The 16907-nt window shown below is 47.2% G+C and overlaps 1 protein-coding gene across 3 annotated transcripts in view; it reads right to left on the minus strand.

Moving 5' to 3' along the window:
• Positions 1 to 4543: 4543 nt before the first annotated feature.
• Positions 4544 to 16907, minus strand: part of TRIM67 (tripartite motif containing 67) — a 37242-nt gene continuing 24878 nt past the window's right edge. For 2 of the 3 annotated variants that reach the window (XM_040967897.1, XM_040967895.1), the window contains 8 exons: positions 14420 to 14542; positions 13181 to 13291; positions 12026 to 12183; positions 9997 to 10144; positions 8616 to 8754; positions 6836 to 7139; positions 5357 to 5519; positions 4544 to 4609 (listed from right to left, as the gene is read on the minus strand). In XM_040967897.1, the coding sequence (XP_040823831.1) occupies positions 4544 to 4609; positions 5357 to 5519; positions 6836 to 7139; positions 8616 to 8754; positions 9997 to 10144; positions 12026 to 12183; positions 13181 to 13291; positions 14420 to 14542 (1212 nt within the window). The remainder of the gene's footprint in view (positions 4610 to 5356; positions 5520 to 6835; positions 7140 to 8615; positions 8755 to 9996; positions 10145 to 12025; positions 12184 to 13180; positions 13292 to 14419; positions 14543 to 16907) is intronic. The other variant, XM_040967896.1, reaches the window with a different exon arrangement.

The following is a 16907-nucleotide window of genomic DNA, read 5'->3' on the forward strand; positions in this document are numbered from 1 at the left end:
AGATGCTTTTAGGGGTAACAAAGACACTGCTGGCTGAGGGTCCTGCTCTTGGCACTCGCAGAGTGCCACTGAAACAGGCCTCATAAGGATTGGGAACATTTGTAGTACTATTTTCTGGCGTCACAAGAAATCTCTCTTAAATGTTTATTTGGCTTGACCGCCTCAATGTCAGGCAGTTGTGTACCAGGTACACACGGAGGCTTGAATGGAAGATGCTGTGGCCAGAGAACACTCTGGAAAATCACCTTGGGTCTGGTTCATTGTGACCCATTAGCCTGGACTCAGGAGATCAAAACCTGTACTTTCTTTAAAAAGTGTTATTCTCAGATCCTCACAGTATAATAGAGGAGGTAGGTTAGTATAACTAGTCTCATTTTCAGGTGGGGATCCAGAGGCACAGAAAGATGAAAGAGATTTGCCCCCACCCATACCATACATGGGTACTGAAGCCAGGTTAAGAGTTGAGCATCAGAGGGCTGAACCATGTCTAATCCATACATCGTGCCCTACGTCTTCCCTTTTCCTCTTAACAGTCCACTTACATGACAAACATGCCAGGAGTTTTTGTCTTCACAGAGGAAAGCACTTAGGAAGGACATCAGTGAATATAGCATTGGTTCACTGGCGAAAGAAAAGCCCTTTGATTTTCCATGTTAAAGGTAGAACTTGAATGTCTTTTAATAATATCTGGTTAAATGTTGTCACCAGTTGAAAGCCACAGATATGTTAATAGATCACTGTTGCTTCCAGTAAAAAGTGACCAAGGAAATGAAGACAATTCAGCTGTGTTTTCTAGGAATGTGGGTAGCATCTTTTGTGAATAGCAGTGTGAGACCAGCAGATTGGCCTCTGTTCATATCTTGCCCAGTCCCACTAAAGACCATGGAAAATTCTGATCTTGTGTATCAAGATGAAGGCCAGCAGTTTTGTATACAGGATTTCTTATAACATGAAAAGGGGGTACTTCATCTGTCTGCATATTGGTACATGACAAAGCACTAGCTTATTCTACTGGTCCTCAACTGGGACTGGCCTCCTGGAAACATTTGACATGTTATCATGACTAACTTAGAGATCACTACTGGCATCTGGTGGGAAGAGCCCAGGGATGTTGCTAAGCAGGCCCTACCTCCCAAATGGCAGTAGGGAGTGAGAATTCCTGTGTAGTGTTAATTGGCATTCATATGTTGAGTTTCTCAAAGGATTTGATCTACACAGCCAACAGGTGGCCATGGGACTGGCAAGTGCCTCATCCATCAGTGAGCTGTGCCTACGCAGGAGGACCAATTCTACTTGCAGTTCGAATTAAGGCTTAAATGCAAATAGCCCTGGAAGAAGTTCACATAGAGACCTGCATTCTGGTCCTTCCCTGAGAGTATTCTGATGGGGCAGAAGGCAGGGGCGCCAGGAGCAAGAGAAAGGGCTTGAAGTAGACCATGGTCTCCTGTCTCTCTGGGGTGCTGCACAGTGTAGCCTAGGCTTACTCTGGAAAGCAGGACACTCCTCAAAGCTGTTGGCCATGGGGCACCTAAGAATGCTACCACAGCTATACAGTACACACAATGGCAAGAGACAGCCTAGAACTAGAAACGTTTTTTTAGAGTTCAGGTCAGTATTACTGGCAATCCTTTTAACTTGTATTGTTATTTTCCCATAGAGGACGGAGGAGGAGAAAAACCCAGGTCATGGGCGTGTCTTCTCCTGTTTTGAATTAAGAACTGGGGTGCTATGCAGTGAAGTAAGTACTAGTTAGGTATTTTGAAAAGAGGTTAGTTTTGAAAGGAAAGGGCATACACTTTGACCATACTTACTCACTAGCAAAGAACAAACTGCAGAACTACATTACAGAGGCATTATTTACAATGCATTGGAACTTAACTTTTTAAAGAACTTGAAATTCTTTTTTCACTGTACTGCTTGGGAGGTTCACCCCAAGTTATTCCTCAGCTAACTCAAGAGAAGCATCCCTTGATATCATTTTTAGGTACAAAAGTGTTACCACATTTTGAAGTGTTAGGGAATTCAGTGGCAGACGATAATCTCATGACCCTGTCATTTCTACCCTGAATCCCTCGGTCTTCCAGGCCCTGTGGAGCAGATAAATCCTCTCTTTACTCTTCCAACCTCTCAAAAACACAAGTATGTGGTACAGACCTGTCCTTTGTCTTCAGTTCTTCCTTGGCCCTGAAGGGGATCTATGTGCTGTAGACAGGTGGTTATGAAGGACAGCCTGGCACTGCCTCTGGTATCAGCCTATTGCTTCTGGGTTCCTGGATGAATCAAAAAAGGGAGAGTAACCCCAGTCCCCCACACTCAGTGCTGCGGGGTGCGGGGCCTGGCTACTCTGAACTGCAGGGACTTTCCTTCTTAAGGAAGCCACCTGGAATTGTGAGTTTTGTATCTGTGTTTTTCCATGTCTCTCCATCCCGGGTGCTGGCTCTCCTGTGGGTGTAGAGTCCATAGGTAATTCCCCCTGAAGAGCTGAGGCCTCTGGTGACCTGGCCGTGATGATTCTGCAGGCTGTACAGCCTCTCCCTTAGGGTTCTTCTGTTAGAAGATGCTCCTTGCAGATGGCCCTGTCCAGCCTGCCTTCTCTACACTGTTCTTGTTTTGGCGAGAAATTTCCCAGAACCGATGGCAGCCAGACCTGCTGGCCCTGCCTCCACAGCTTCCCTGGCCTCAGGAAATTGGAAAACTCTGTGCTTTTCATTCTTTAGAGATGGTCCTCAGGCTCTGACCCAAGGGGCCCCCAGGGAGCTATGGATTAGAAGGAAGCTGCCAAGAGCAGGGAGTTTGTTGTGTAGGCAAGGATGTGGTCGCCCAGGTCCTATGTGTTACCCCAAGAGTTCTGGCCAGGGTTCTAAGATAGCAGGAGGAAAGCCAAGAACCATTCATGGGATAAGGATGAAGAGGGGAGCCAAGGAGCAGGTAGCTCCAGGGCCCTGCAGTGGAGACTGAGACTCAGCACCGGGCAGCTCCTGGCAACTCCAGGTAGCTGCCCTTGCAGGTCCCATCTGCAGACAATGGCCCAGGCAGCCTGGTGGGTTGTGATCTGAGCTTTGAGGTAGGATTGTTGGACCCACTGACCAAGGAGGAGGGTTTTCAGTCCTGGCAATGGTTCCCCAGAAAGCAGGTGTGAGGCAGAACACGGAAGCACAGTTGATGCTAGTGCAAGGGCCAGTTTTATAAAAAATCCAACCCAGCAACTTAGAAGTTACTCCTCAACCTCAAAAGTAAAAGACTTGATAAAATATAATCTCAAAAGGAGAGAGGTTGCTACCAGATGGAACTAAAAATGACAGGAAGAGAAGAGGGAACAGATCACACAGACCTCTGGAACAAGGTCTCTCCAAGAAGTGGGGATGACTCAAGGGAGGAGGATGGTGTTCCTAGGAAGGAGGGGAGGACTTGACCCCAGAGCCCTGCCCTGGTACACACGGGACCCAGCAGAACTGGGCTTGTGGGAAGTTGGGAGGCAAGGGATGTACCCATTTATTTCCTGCCCATTTCAGAGGTCACACCCACTCTACCATGAGTGCCTGCCATCTGGGCCAGCTCTTGCATTTGTGGTGCATTTGTGATGGCAGTAAGGTGATCTCAGAGAAAAAGGTAGACATGCTGTAAAAGGTTTTCCTATGCCTCGCATCTTCCATTCTTATGCGTCTTGGAATAGCGCAGCTCAGAATGGCAACTCAGGTTTTCAGTTCACTTCTTGGGGCATCTACTCCAGAGAAGTACCACCACCAAGTGAAGATTCATTGGACAGACTTTAAAAGCCCAGTGTTTGCATTTATATGTAGGAACTAAGAACTGAATGCATGAATTCCAGTAGACTGTCACACATTCATTTATGTGCATGTGTACCTCTGTGTGGGTGGGTGGGTGGGTGTGTAAAAGAGAGAGGAAGGAAGGAAACAGGAGAGTGAGCAACATAGTAGGTTGACTGTTAAAGGCCCCTAAGAAAGCCATTTTAAGTCCTCAAAAGCTCGATGAGGGAACCAACAATCAAACATGAATGATTAATGTTCCATTTTAGCAATCCCAAAGCAGGAATGAAAAATTAAAGGCTTCTATTTCTTAGCAAAGAGGAGAACCTGCAGCTGTGGGACTCTGAAGGAATAGGGCATTCCTGCAAAGGTTTAGCACTCAGGGATGGGGTTGCTTACAGCTCCCCAAATCTGTTCACAAGGTGCCATTCTCCAAGTTTACCTTCCTCTCTCCCTACAAATAAAGAGAAGTGTTGGAAACTTACAGTAGGAAACATAAACCTCAAGCCCAACTGATTTCTCGTTTTTTTGAGAAAGATGCTTCTTTGTGAGTATTGCAACATCTAGGTGAAGTGAAAGTGACACACACACCCGTGTTTATGACTGATAGTGGCAGCTATGGGCATAGCCTGTTAACACATTGCCCTAAAGCAAATGTATTTCTACAACATTCAGTGGCTACTGGGTTGCACCCCTGACTCACTTGCCCTGCCCTCGTGGGTATTGTTAGCTTAGTGAGAATGGCAGGGCTCATGAGCCTGGCTGGAGCTGGGAAACTAGTTGCCTGATAGCTTTGGCCGTCCCAGGTTGGTTGGTACTTCCAATCCTGTGTGCAAGGTGACCTGTAAAAGAGGTTAGGATAATCAAAGGTGGGAAAACCATCACCAAGACCTGAGTGTCTACAGCACCCCAATCATAGTGTCCACTGCTTGCTTGAGAGCTGTTGACATTTTGTCACTGTGCTGTCATCAGGCCACTGTCACTAGCAGAAATAAGAATCACACAGCTAACTGGAGTTATATGAAGCTGCAGGAGCCCAGGTAAAGTTACTACACCTGCTATAACAGGTGCTGTTTTCATGGTTGCAGATTTATGTCTACTTCCTTCCCATGGTCCTCCTTCATCTAGTGCCGTTGTATTCACAGCACATATTTCAGGTTGCCTCAAATCCAGTTTGCAAATGGGTTGAAGGCCAGTAGAATCCAGAAGTGAGTGAGTGATGTAATGGGCATGTAATGGGCACAAAACAGGACCCTGCCTCACCCCACTCCCACCCTAAGCAGTTGGCAGAGGGGGGAATCTGCTCATGACAAAGGATGGCATCTCCACATTTCTATCCCCTTGCGCCCTCAGGTCTGTCTCTCTGTAGGCTTCTGTGCCATCAGAACTCTAGCATTGGATGCAGTCCTGAGTTCTGTTTCTCCACTAGCTGCCATATTAGAGTCCCTGCTTGATCCAGATGAACAAGTCAACAGCAGGGAGCATCCATCTCCAGAGAATGCCCAAGACAGCTAATAGGTGGTCTGGCTGCCAGGACCCAGAGCAAGCAGCAAGAGCAACCAGCTCTGGCCTGGAGGGGCATGTGGTACCTGCACATTACGGTTGAGACTGAGGGCTGGCATAAAGACACCATCCACGTGGTTGAAGGCTGTGGGGCCCTGCTGCTGCCCATTGATGAAGAAGGTCAGAGTGTGCTTGTTCAAGTCCAGCAGCACGCCAACGGTGGCTCCCTTGCATACACCACCTTCCGTTCTAGGAAGAGAAGTCCAAGGAAAACACATTACCATATGGAGTCCAAGATGCAGAGGAAACACCCTTACCCAAAAACAGAACCCGGGAGGTGGTAGGTGGCAGGGTGCTGATTTTCTGAGGGTTTGCCCTTCATTTACAGTGCATACCCTCTAAGCCGGCCACTAATGAAATTTCACCCTAGAGGAACCAGGCTGACCAACTCCTTCTTTCAGACTACACACCAAGGGACTTGGGCTTACATGAGTAGGTTTCATTTGAAGCTGTGGAGCATGGGGAAGGAAGTCACCTTGATCTGCCCAGGACAAGGACTCACTTGGTGCCCTTTTTTATTTTAGCCTAGTGAGGATGCTTTGCTTGAGGGTGATGCAGAACTCCAGGCCTTCAGGAGATGTAAAGCCCCCCACCCTGCTTTAGCAGAAGCTTCTTAGGAACCCCTGGAAGGTAGTTCATGGCTGAATTGTGAGTCTCTTGAGTCACCAGCTCATGTCACCTTGAGAATGTGAATACTGCATCCCTGTTCACTAGGTGAAGACAGATTTAAACAAATTATTTGTTTGGAAAGAGAGAGAGATGCTGACTCATTTCCCAAATGGCTGCAACAGCTGGAACCAGCAGCTGCTTCTGGGTATCCCACATGGGGTACGGGGACCCAAGCAGTTGCATTATCCTTCGCTGCTGCCCCAAGCATATTAGCAGGGAGTGAGATGGGAAGTGGAGCAGCTGACTCAAATTGGCACAATTATGACATTTTAGTCACCTGTGTCCACCCTGGTACCACTACTCCTGGGGTCAGCCTCCCTTCAGAGTAAAGCAGCAGCTGAGGGCACCCTTGGCAGATTCGTTCACAGGGAACACCGATAACACCTTTCCATCCCAGGCTCACCCTGTTGAGGACTCTGCCAAGGCTCAAAGCCCATGTGAGACCACAGCAGGGGCAGGGAGCAATTTGGGCCAATGACCTGCAATTCCAACACATCTATTCCTTCCAGGAATGCCCATTAAGTGACTCAAGTTTGGGTCGATGGCTGTAAAGGGAAGTTAAGAGGAAGCAGGAAGAAAATTGCTAGTGAAGTATCCAGTAGAATTCCTGGGTAGTGTGGGGAACTAGTTGGGCTGGTGCTATTTTTATCTTCATTATATACTCTCATTTGGGCTTCAGGTAAATGACCACTTCTACGTGATCACAGGCAAAACCACCTGGAAACTGGAGACCACAGTTTCTGATGCCTAGGCTTGGAAAAAGCACAAGGGACACTGTCCCACAGGATCCTCATTTTTAAATACCGCATGTCCACAGAGGGCAGGGCTGTGCGCACCTGTTAGTGTGAGAGTTGCAGTGCATGAACCAGCTGCGGTTGTTGTCCACGTACATGGCCCAGGCTTTGTCATCTTTGCCCAGCATCATGTCCTTGACCACACTGGCCCTGGCCACTCCAAAGGCAGGATCGGGGTGGTTGTCATACCGGTCCACGTGCAGCTCCCAGTAGTGCACACCCTTGGAGAATGCAGCTGTACCCAGTACCACTCTGTCATCATAGCTGCTGCAGGTGGCTGTCAGGTTGTCATTGGATAAAATGATGTCCCGATGCCCAGAGTTGGGGTCGAATGTGAACCAGGCCACTGGGAAAGAGGGAAGGGAGAGATGCAGGATCAGGTGATAGAATCCACTGGTAGTCTCTAAGGTGCTCAGAGGCAGACTGGTAGATTCAGAATGAAGGCAGCAGCATTGAATGGTCTTCCCTATATGGCTACTACAGGTATGCAAGCATGCATGCACTAATATGTACATGCGCACTCCCTGCTGCTCAGAGTTCATCCATTTTTCCAATATCTTGAAGCCAAACTAGCCTGAAGATCACAGATATTCAGTCATCAAAGCCTCAGCTCTAGATGCATTTCCTTGAGTCTTGATTCCTAATACTTTTCCTTGCAAATGCTCAGACACTGTTATGAGTTAAGGAGACAGTAGAAATCAGTGACGCACCTCACAGGTGGGAGATTGGCACAAAACGGTAAAGTGATATGGTCAAGCTCATAAAGCAAAATTCTCCATTTTGCTACTCATCATGTGGCACCCCCTTCTACTCATCAAATTTCCCAGGCTGTGGAGAAGTGAGGATTCTACTCTAAAATTGTGACCATAACATGCATGGCAAAGGATGGGACTTCTCTAGGCTGGAGAGCCCCAGGGACAGAAAGCTAGTGAACATAGTGTATAAAATGTCTGCAGACCACACCATTTTAAATAAAGCATCCCTAGCTGGCATTGGTGTCTACTCTGGCTCATTCTCCTTCCTGCCTCTGGATGGCCACAGAGGTGTGTTGTGTTTTTCTCATGGTGATCAGATGACAAACTCAAGCAAAGGATGACAAGAAATGTAGGCTTAGCACTGCCCTTGGAAGCAGCAGTAGCAGGGTAGGAGTTTTGTCTCTGTAGCCTCACTAGGCCATGCCCAGTATAAAACTGTCTTTGTAATTTATATTGTATTTTTGTCATTGCTGCCTGCAAAGGACGCAAACAGTGAGGCATCCTCTGCATTGTTATGGGCTTTCATTGCCTAAAATTCCTAAAGCAGGCATGCAATTGAGTGTGCAAACCATCAGGTCTGAGCTGCTGTGCTAGCAGTGTGAGGGATGTTTCCTGCTGCAAGAAAGGCTCCAATTGAGGGGCCCATGGGTCTCCACCCTGACAGACATGTGGCTCATTGCTTAGCCCTTCAGAAGTAGAAGTCTGTCTGTCTCTGAGCTACTCCACAATGAGTCTCCTTTCCCAGGTCCGGCAAAATGGGGTGCATGGATGGTAGCTGGCAGGGAGGAGGATGCAGGCAAGAAGCAGGGACAGGACTGGCAGCAGGTGGATGTGCCTTATCTGGCCCCTTTTCCTCCAGTTCCTCTCCATCTTAAGCAGCTGTTAGCTTTTCCCTGGTCTAAAGGATAATATGTAGGTTGGGCCTGGGCACTCACTTTCCTGTTTTGTAGGTCTACCCATGGCCCCAGTAGTCCATAGCCTGGAGAATATTGCCATGCCCAACATCACCTATTCATCATGACTACTGTAGGTGCCCATCTGGACCACTAATAGATTCTGATGCTCACCGTCAGACGTTTGCAGGACAACAGTTTTGCTGTAAGGCCCAACACCAGAGCAGTTGTAAGCCTTGACCCTGGCATTGTAGGTACTGTTGAAGTGAAGACCATCAATGGTGCACAGGGTCTCCTTGCCAACATACACTTCCTGAAAGACAGTCAAGCCTACTAATTAGGCTATACCATTTGGAAAATTCCTCTTAGCACATGGTTGCTGAAGTCACATTGATATTAAAACTGTGATTGGGCCTGGCACAGTAGCCTAGTGGCTAAGGTCATCACTTTGTACATGACAGGATTGCATATGGGCACCAATTCTAATCCTGGCGGCCCCACTTCCCATCCAGCTCCCTGCTTGTAGCCTACAAAGGCAGTTGAAGATGGCCCAAAGCCTTGGAACTCTGCACCCACTTGGGAGATCTGGCTCCTGGCTCCTGGCTCCTGGCTTCAGGTCAGCTCAGCTCCAGCTGTTGCGGCCAGTTGGGGAGTAAGTCGACAGATGGAAGATATTTGTCTCTATCTATCCTCCTCTCTGTATATCTGACTTTACAATTAAAAAAATCTTTAAAAAATATTATTATCCCAATAAAATTGTTAAATAAGGGAAATTCTAATTAGCTGTGTCTAGGTCACAGACTGTTCAAAATGGCACAAAGCCCTGTCTAGCAGCTTCCCTGTTCCTTTACCATTAGAGGTACAGGGCGGTTTGGGGTGGACCCTAGGGAAGCAAGGACTACACCTTAGCAGTCAACTGGGACACTACTCAGGAATGTCCTACCCCTGCTCAGGCCACTGCCCAGGTAGGTATTTCTGCCTTGGACCCGAGCTGCTTCTCCAAGGGCATGTGTCTCACTTACTGGAAGTTATCAATAGTAGCTGTGTGTCAGGCTTCATATGAATACACACAACACACAGGCACATAAGGTCAGGGAGTACTAACTAGTTATTTCCCAAACTTTTATGTTCTTGGATTTTTCAAACAAAAAAAAAGGAAACACCATGTACATATATCCCTTTGATAGAAATTAAAAGAATGTTAACCTTTAGCAAGATTTGGTAATGGGTACAACTCCTTAGAGAAGAAATGCAAGAGTGTTTGTGATCCCTGGGGTTGGGAGGCATTGGGGAAGGACGTGCATGTAGAGGACACATTCTATGAGCTCTTCCTTAGGCCCATGGGAAAGTGATCCAGAATATTCTGTACAATGGACCCTTCTACCTGTCAGCCCCAGCTAGACCCAGCCCTCAGTAGGGAAGCCGCACATCCCACCACCCCAGGGCAGCTAGCCATCTTTGTCTCTGAGGTATCTCTTGAAATGGAACCAAGACTAAGGACTCCTCCCTTTCAACGTTCCCCCTACCCCCACTGCAGACAAGCAGCAGTCCTCACCCGGAACTGGCCCCCGTCACCATCATCTAGCTCCAGGATGTAGCCGTCCACGGGGCTGTGGGTGAAGGGAGGCATCCTCCAGGCCAGGGTGACACTGTTGTTGCGGGTGCAGCACTTCTCAAGCTGCAGCAGGGGGACGGGTGGCACTGCGGTGACAAGAGCTTGCCAGGGGTTAGTGACAGTGCCCCCGCCAAGGTTCCTGCCCAATCTCTCCCATCACCCCCCATTGCAGGAGCACCTGGCCACCAAAGAATAACAAGGCTTGTTTCTCCCCCTCGTGACCCTAATTGGTCACTCCTGTGCTGTGTGCTTTCCAAGTCTGGAGTGTCCTGAAATCCCAGGGCCTATCCCTTGGAACCTGTACCCCTAGGGAAAGACACCCTTTTTCCAACCCACCCACCGAGAAACCCTGATTTGTGAGAAGCACAAGAGTTCCAACAGGGTTCAAGTCCACGTGTTGGCCAGCCTGTGTGCTCCCTCTTTGCAGGGCCACCAAACCAAGCGAGACAGCTTTACTCTGACCTTGGAGTGTGGGCCTATGGCCAGAAGCATTTGAAAGTCAAAAAACTAGATTTGGGCCAGGAAAGCATCTGCAGTGTATGGGACAGCTAGCCTAAGTACACAGGGACAGGAATCAGGTACATGACAATTTTTACTAGAATGAAAGTAGGAAAAATGTGTTTCCAGCTGTAGGAAAAATGTGTTTCCAGGCTCAGGAGATTTTTAGAAACAGTTAAGTCCACATACTCTCTTTCTTAATCTTTGAGTAAAGATGGCAACATTGGTTTTTGTAAAAGCTATACATTTCAATGTGGCTCTGAGAATTAAGATGTCAGCTTTCAGGCTTAACTGGCAGGGTGAAGCCCCTGACTTCATCATTGACTTGGTCCCAGGGCTGACTGAATGTCAGCTGACAAACTATGGGAGTATTTTCTGTCTCTTGCGCTCTGCTGCTCCTCTCACCGCTCCCCTTTTCTTCCCTGAAATCCCCATCTGTCAGGAGTGTGTGCAGCAGTCCCAAGCCTCCTCCCACCACAGCTCCACTCTCCAGGCCAACCCCTCCATTGCAGCTCCCTGAACACATCCAGGACCTTTCTTCCCTGGTCACCATGTTTCATTCACACCTGGAACAAGTGGTGCTTCCAAGCCTCACTCAAGCTGCAGACTGTGTGGGAGTGAGCAGGAAGATGTGCAATATGCCTGTTTTCCCTTTAAATGGCCATGTATTCAGCAGACAAGGACTTCCCAAGCTCACGGAATGCTGCAGGGGTTGTCCTTAGCCCACAAAAAGACAAGCAGATTTTTTCCTCCTCCTGAGAGTTTCCTGGGCATACCTTAAGAGATAATACCTAGACCAGGACTCTGGCTCTGGCCACCACTTGCTGGTGTTGTAACCACAACAAGTTGTACAAACTTGAATTAAGCCTTTGCTGGGTGTCCTCCTTAGCTCTCTGAGTGAAAACATCCCTGCCTCAGAGCCTTTGCACTTGTCAACTCTCTACTACTTGGAATGTTCTTTCCCAGGTTACAGCTCCTTTCTTTCCCTTTCCCCTCCTACTTTTCTCCTTTTCCTCTCTGCATTTTAATATACCCTCAATATCTGCTATATCCCCCCCCCTTTTTTTTTCTTAACATCTGCCCCTCTCAGACATTAATATCATAGGTTTCTTTGCATTCTACCTCCTTTCTGTGGAATAGAAGCTTACTCTCAGATAGGAGTTCACAGACTTGTCCTCTGTTGCCCCCCAGGGTACCAGGCACATGGCAGATACTCCTTAAGTGTCTCTAAACAAGCACACATCCCTGGCTTTGCAAATGGGAAAGCTCAGGCTCAGGTGGACTGTTTCTGTTCCAACTTGCACAGTCCATGATGGCTGAGCTGGGTCTTGAACCATCCAGTGTCCCTAGTGTCCCACTGTGTTGTACTCTGGGTGCCACAGACCTTCTGTGGCCCAAGCCTGCCACCTTCAGACTGGGTGCCTCTTTGGAAAGAAGCACTGACTACATTGGGGCCGACCACGGCTCATCCCTACATTTCATCTGAATGAAGTCCAGCTGGTGAATGGCCTGCAGCAGTGGCTCGCTGTCCAAGGTCAGGTCGAACTCCGCAGACACTTTGGGCTCCAGGGCTCCTTTGACCCACTGCTCCTGAGACACCTGCACACGCTTGATCAGAGCATCCGAGATCTTAAAGGGAACCACAGAGTTTAGAGTTGCAATCTGCAAAGGGAATTTTGTGCAGCACTGTGTTGGTCGTAGGGGTGGATCGGAGCCTCTTCTCCAAGGCTCAGGGCCTGGGGGGGCTGCACTCACTGTGAGCTCTCAGAGTCATGGCAGAGAGTGCACGGCCCCTGTCTTTGCAACACCAATGGGACAGAAATGAATTTCAGTGTTTTCAGGCACATTTGACATGTCCAATCAGGTTAGATATAAAGAATCACTTGCTATTTAAAGACATGCACTAAAACATTTTGTGACATAAATGATGCTTTTCTAAAGTACACATAAACATCCTTCATTATATCCGTTCTAATAGATCTAGTATTTTGCAGAGTGAAACATGTTAGGAGTTTGTCTCAGGGTCTGAAGAAAGGAGTTCATTTTCCATTGGATTCTATAGCTTCTGCTCCAAGCTGACTGTACCCTGCAGAGCCTTGATCCCATGTTCCCCTCTTGGGGAATAAGCAAGAGGTTTCATCATTTCCCCCATAAACATGGCTGAATCACTGCTATGATCTGAGAGCTACAGATGACTCTAACTTCATCTGAAAGCTTGTGAGATGACTCAGAAGGCCACACTGTCTGCACGGATAGCCAGTCATTGACCAACTCTGCAGAGCTCTGCACAGTGAGTTAAGGGGCCAGGTAGAGTCTGCTGTTCACTTCTGTCCAGTTTGTTTGGCAAGAATGGTCCTTTGCTGTTTGTGGGGGAGATGTTGAAGCACAGCCTTTGGAGCCCCCAAGATTTCTCATTGCACCTCCTTGTTGAATGGACTGATGTAAGATTAGGGTAACAGCTAGTAAGAATCAGCCAAGGTCAGAGGCTAGGACTCCTTTAAACACTGAGCAGAGGGGAATCTGCTCAACTCCAAGGCAAGGAGGACTCTTTCCTAAAACTTGAGCTGGTTTAGGGCATGGAGTTAGAGTTGGGGGAACAGCACCAGTCTTGGTGGGGCTGGCTCACCTGTAGGAATCCAGAGGGGTCATTCTCCTTGATCACCTCCAGACAGTACTCCATCAACCCTGTGGACTGGCGCAGCTTCAGTGTGCAGTGATTGATCTGGTCCCAAACCATCTGCAATAAAACAGTTCCTCTAAGCAACCATCCCATCAGAGGAAGAACAGCCAGGCTGCAGTGAGACTCAGTGTACAGATAGCCCTGAGGAGGTGCTCCCTGGAGTAACCTGCACCCACTCCTGCTCTGCTCCTCAGCTCCAAGTGTCCTTGTCACTGGGAAATAAGTGAAGACAACCTCAGTAGCCTTAACCACTTCCTTTGGAAATCATGGATCCTGTCCAATTCTCATTGCTTCTTTTTTTGAAAGCCTTATTTTATTTTCATTGGAAGCCAGATATACAGAGAAGAGGAAAGACAGGAAGATCTTCCATCTGTTGATTCACTCTCCATGTGGCTGCAATGGCCAGAGCTGAGCCAATCTGAAGCCAGGAGCCAAGAGCCTCTTTCAGGTCTCCCATGTGGGTACAGGGTCCCAAGGCTTTTGGCCGTTCTTGACTGCTCTCCCAGGCCACCAGCAGGGAGCTGAATGGGAAGTGGGTCAGCTGGGATTAAAACCAGTGCCCATATGGAATCCTGGTGCTTACAAGGCAAGAATTTTAGCCACTAAACTATAGTGCCAGGCTCTCATTACTTCTTTCTTTGAAAGTGATGTTTTCAGATGCAGTTTGGGAATGTCTCTAGCATAGATGGAGCTTTTCATATAATGATAATTCTTTCTCCTTTGGTAGTGTTTATGGGTGCCTGCCCGTACCAGATTCTCAGTGTTAGAGGGTGAACTTCACCTTCCTTTTGTGGCACATGTGTGTGTGTGTGTGTGCATGCACATTTGATTATATGTATGTGACATCAGAGGGAACCTCACGTGTTTCAGACCTGAGCACAGCTAGGCCTCCTCATTGTCTTTGTTCACTTCTGCACAATGAGACCTTGAGGAGTCTCTTAGAAAGATGGAAGAGCTTAGAGAAGGCGGGAGAGGTGGGCTTCTGACTTGCAAACGGCAAAGTTGTTGGCTGGATCCTTTCCAATCACATGAGTGTTACTAAACAAACTAGTCTAGCCTTTCTTGCCTCATTCAATGATTCACTCAACTAAGATTTATCTAGCACCTACTGTACGTTGGACTCCACATTGGGTGTGGAGGATGTCCCAGGCGTTAGGTGTGCCAGTCCCCTAAACAGGTGCCTACCTTCATCTTGTGCTCCCTTTCTTTAGTCACCTTGGTGAGCAGCTTGGCTTTCTGTCGGGTCAAAGCATCAACCAGGGCATCACACTGAGCCACCAGGCAGGCTTCGTAGTCCAGGCCATTTTCCTGCAGGGAGAAGCAGAGAGCTTTAGAGAGGTGATGGAATCTGGCAAGTGTTGCTGACAAAAAAACTATATCATCAGAGAATGGAGAATCTCATCCCAGCATTGCCTATAAGGGTCTTAAGTTGGAAAAAAGTAAATGTGGACTAGGAGAATATCCTGTGACTTTCAGCATGTCTGTATGGTGAAGAAATCTGTAGTCATTCAAACCTTGTTTAAAAAGCTCTTCATGCCATGGGAAATGCTCATGAAAGATCTTGAGGAAGGAAAAAAGGCAGATAGCAAGCTGTACGCAGTGCAGTCTTAGACGTGTGTGTGTGTGTGTGTCTAACAGAACACACGTTAAATGTTGGGAGAGTGTCACCTCACATAGTGAGCTATTGGTGAGCTTTTTCTTCCTAGTTACAAAAACGTCTAGAACCCTTATGTTTGTTTTTATAACGAGAAAGAAATAAACTAAATGAAAAGTGTTCTGCTGTAAGATCTGTATTGCTGAGTTTTAATAAAGAATTGTCTGAGTCTCTAAGACCACTATGCATTCAGATCTCACATTATGGGCTGAAAATTATGTCTCCTGAAATTGTTATGTTGATATCTTAACCTCCAGTTCCTCAGAATGTGACTGTACTTGGAGACAGGGACCTAAGACATTTTTTGTAATTTACTTATTTTCATATTTTTCAAAGTCAGTGAAAGAGAGAGGGAAGAAGAGAGAGAGAGAGAAAGAGAGAAAAAGAGAGGTGGGAGGAAACAGAAATCTTCCAACCTCTGGCTTCCTGCCTGGTAACCAGAGCTGAGATAAGCAGAAGTGAGGAGACTGGGACTAAATGTAGAGATTCTACTTGGGTGGCAGGAACCAAGGTCCTTGAGCCAACACCTGCTTTTCCCAGGGGGCACATTAGCAAGAAGCTGGTTCAGAAGCAGAGGAACCAGCACTCTGACTAGGCACTCTGATACAGGAACTAGGCATCCTGAGCCGCAAGCCACCTGCAGTGCCAAATGCCAGCCCTCCCCAATCTCTGGTTTGTAATTATACTTAAGCAGTACAATTAATTAATGTAAATATATTACCTTTAAGCCGTGAAACAGAAAAGACATAGCAGAGCACTTTAAAAAATACAATTAAGAGTGGTTAAAGTGATTTATTGCTTTCAGTAAACAAAAACAATAAATTGAATATAATCCTGATATAATTTCTCAGATATGTGACTCAAGCAAGGAAATGATCTGTGGGAGTTTGTAGTTTGGCACAGTGAAAAATATGCTTTTGGCGCCCGGCTGCATGACCTAGCGGCTAAAGTCCTCGTCTTGAACGCCCTGGGATCCCATATGGGCGCCGGTTCTAATCCTGGCAGCTCCACTTCCCATCCAGCTCCCTGCTTGTGGCCTGGGAAAGCAGTTGAGGATGGCCCAAGGCTTTGGGACGCTGTACCCGCATGGGAGACCCGGAAGAGGTTCCTGGTTCCTGGCTCCGGATTGGCACAGCACCGGCCGTTGCGTTCACTTGGGGAATGAGTCATCGGATGGAAGATCTTTCTCTCTGTCTCTCCTTCTCTCTGTATATCTGACTTTGTAATAAAATAAATCTTAAAAAAAAAGAAAAATATGCTTTTGATCCTCTTTGGATTTTATTTTACATAATACAGCTGTTCTCAAATATATATTTAGAATTATCCCCTTTGTTTACTTTTAAAAAGATATATTTATTTGGAAGGCAGAGTTAGAGTCAAGGAGAGAAAGGGAGATCTTCCATGTGCTGGTTCATTCTCCAAATGGTTGCAACAGCTGAACTGGGCCAGGCTGAAGCCAGAGCCTGGGATCCACGTGTTTCATATAGATGGTAGGGTCCCAAGAACTTGGGCCATCCTCCACTGCTTTCCCAGGCACATCAGTAGGGAAGTGGATTAGAAAGGGTGGCTGAGACTCATCTGGAATGCCAGCATTGCAAGCAGCGCCTTCACTCACAGCACCGCAATACAAGCCCCTGATTCCCTTTGTTTTTTACCAATTATCTTCCCTGCTTATTCCATAAATGCAAGATAGCTTAGGTAAGCCTGGCTCTCTGCCTCTCATAATGGTGTCTTGCTGCAATGACTAAAATAATGCAAATAGTAGGAACTATTCTGCTATTCTGACTATTCTGCTTTACTCAGTTGTTAGAAAGTCACCTGTCAGCCACAGCAGTGGTTATAGGATGAATCTAAAGCTTTTAACATGGCACATTTTTTTTAATGATTTTACTTTATTTTTTTAAAGATTTGTTTATTTTTATTGGAAAGGCAGATATACAGAGAGGAGGAGAGACAGAAAGGTCTTCCATTCGATGACTCACTCCCCAAGTGACCACAATGGCTGGTGCTATGACGATC

The sequence above is a fragment of the Ochotona curzoniae genome, unplaced genomic scaffold (genome assembly GCF_017591425.1).
Source record: "Ochotona curzoniae isolate NIBS_2020 unplaced genomic scaffold, NIBS_Ocur_1.0 scaffold_4683, whole genome shotgun sequence".
Lineage (NCBI taxonomy): Eukaryota > Metazoa > Chordata > Mammalia > Lagomorpha > Ochotonidae > Ochotona > Ochotona curzoniae.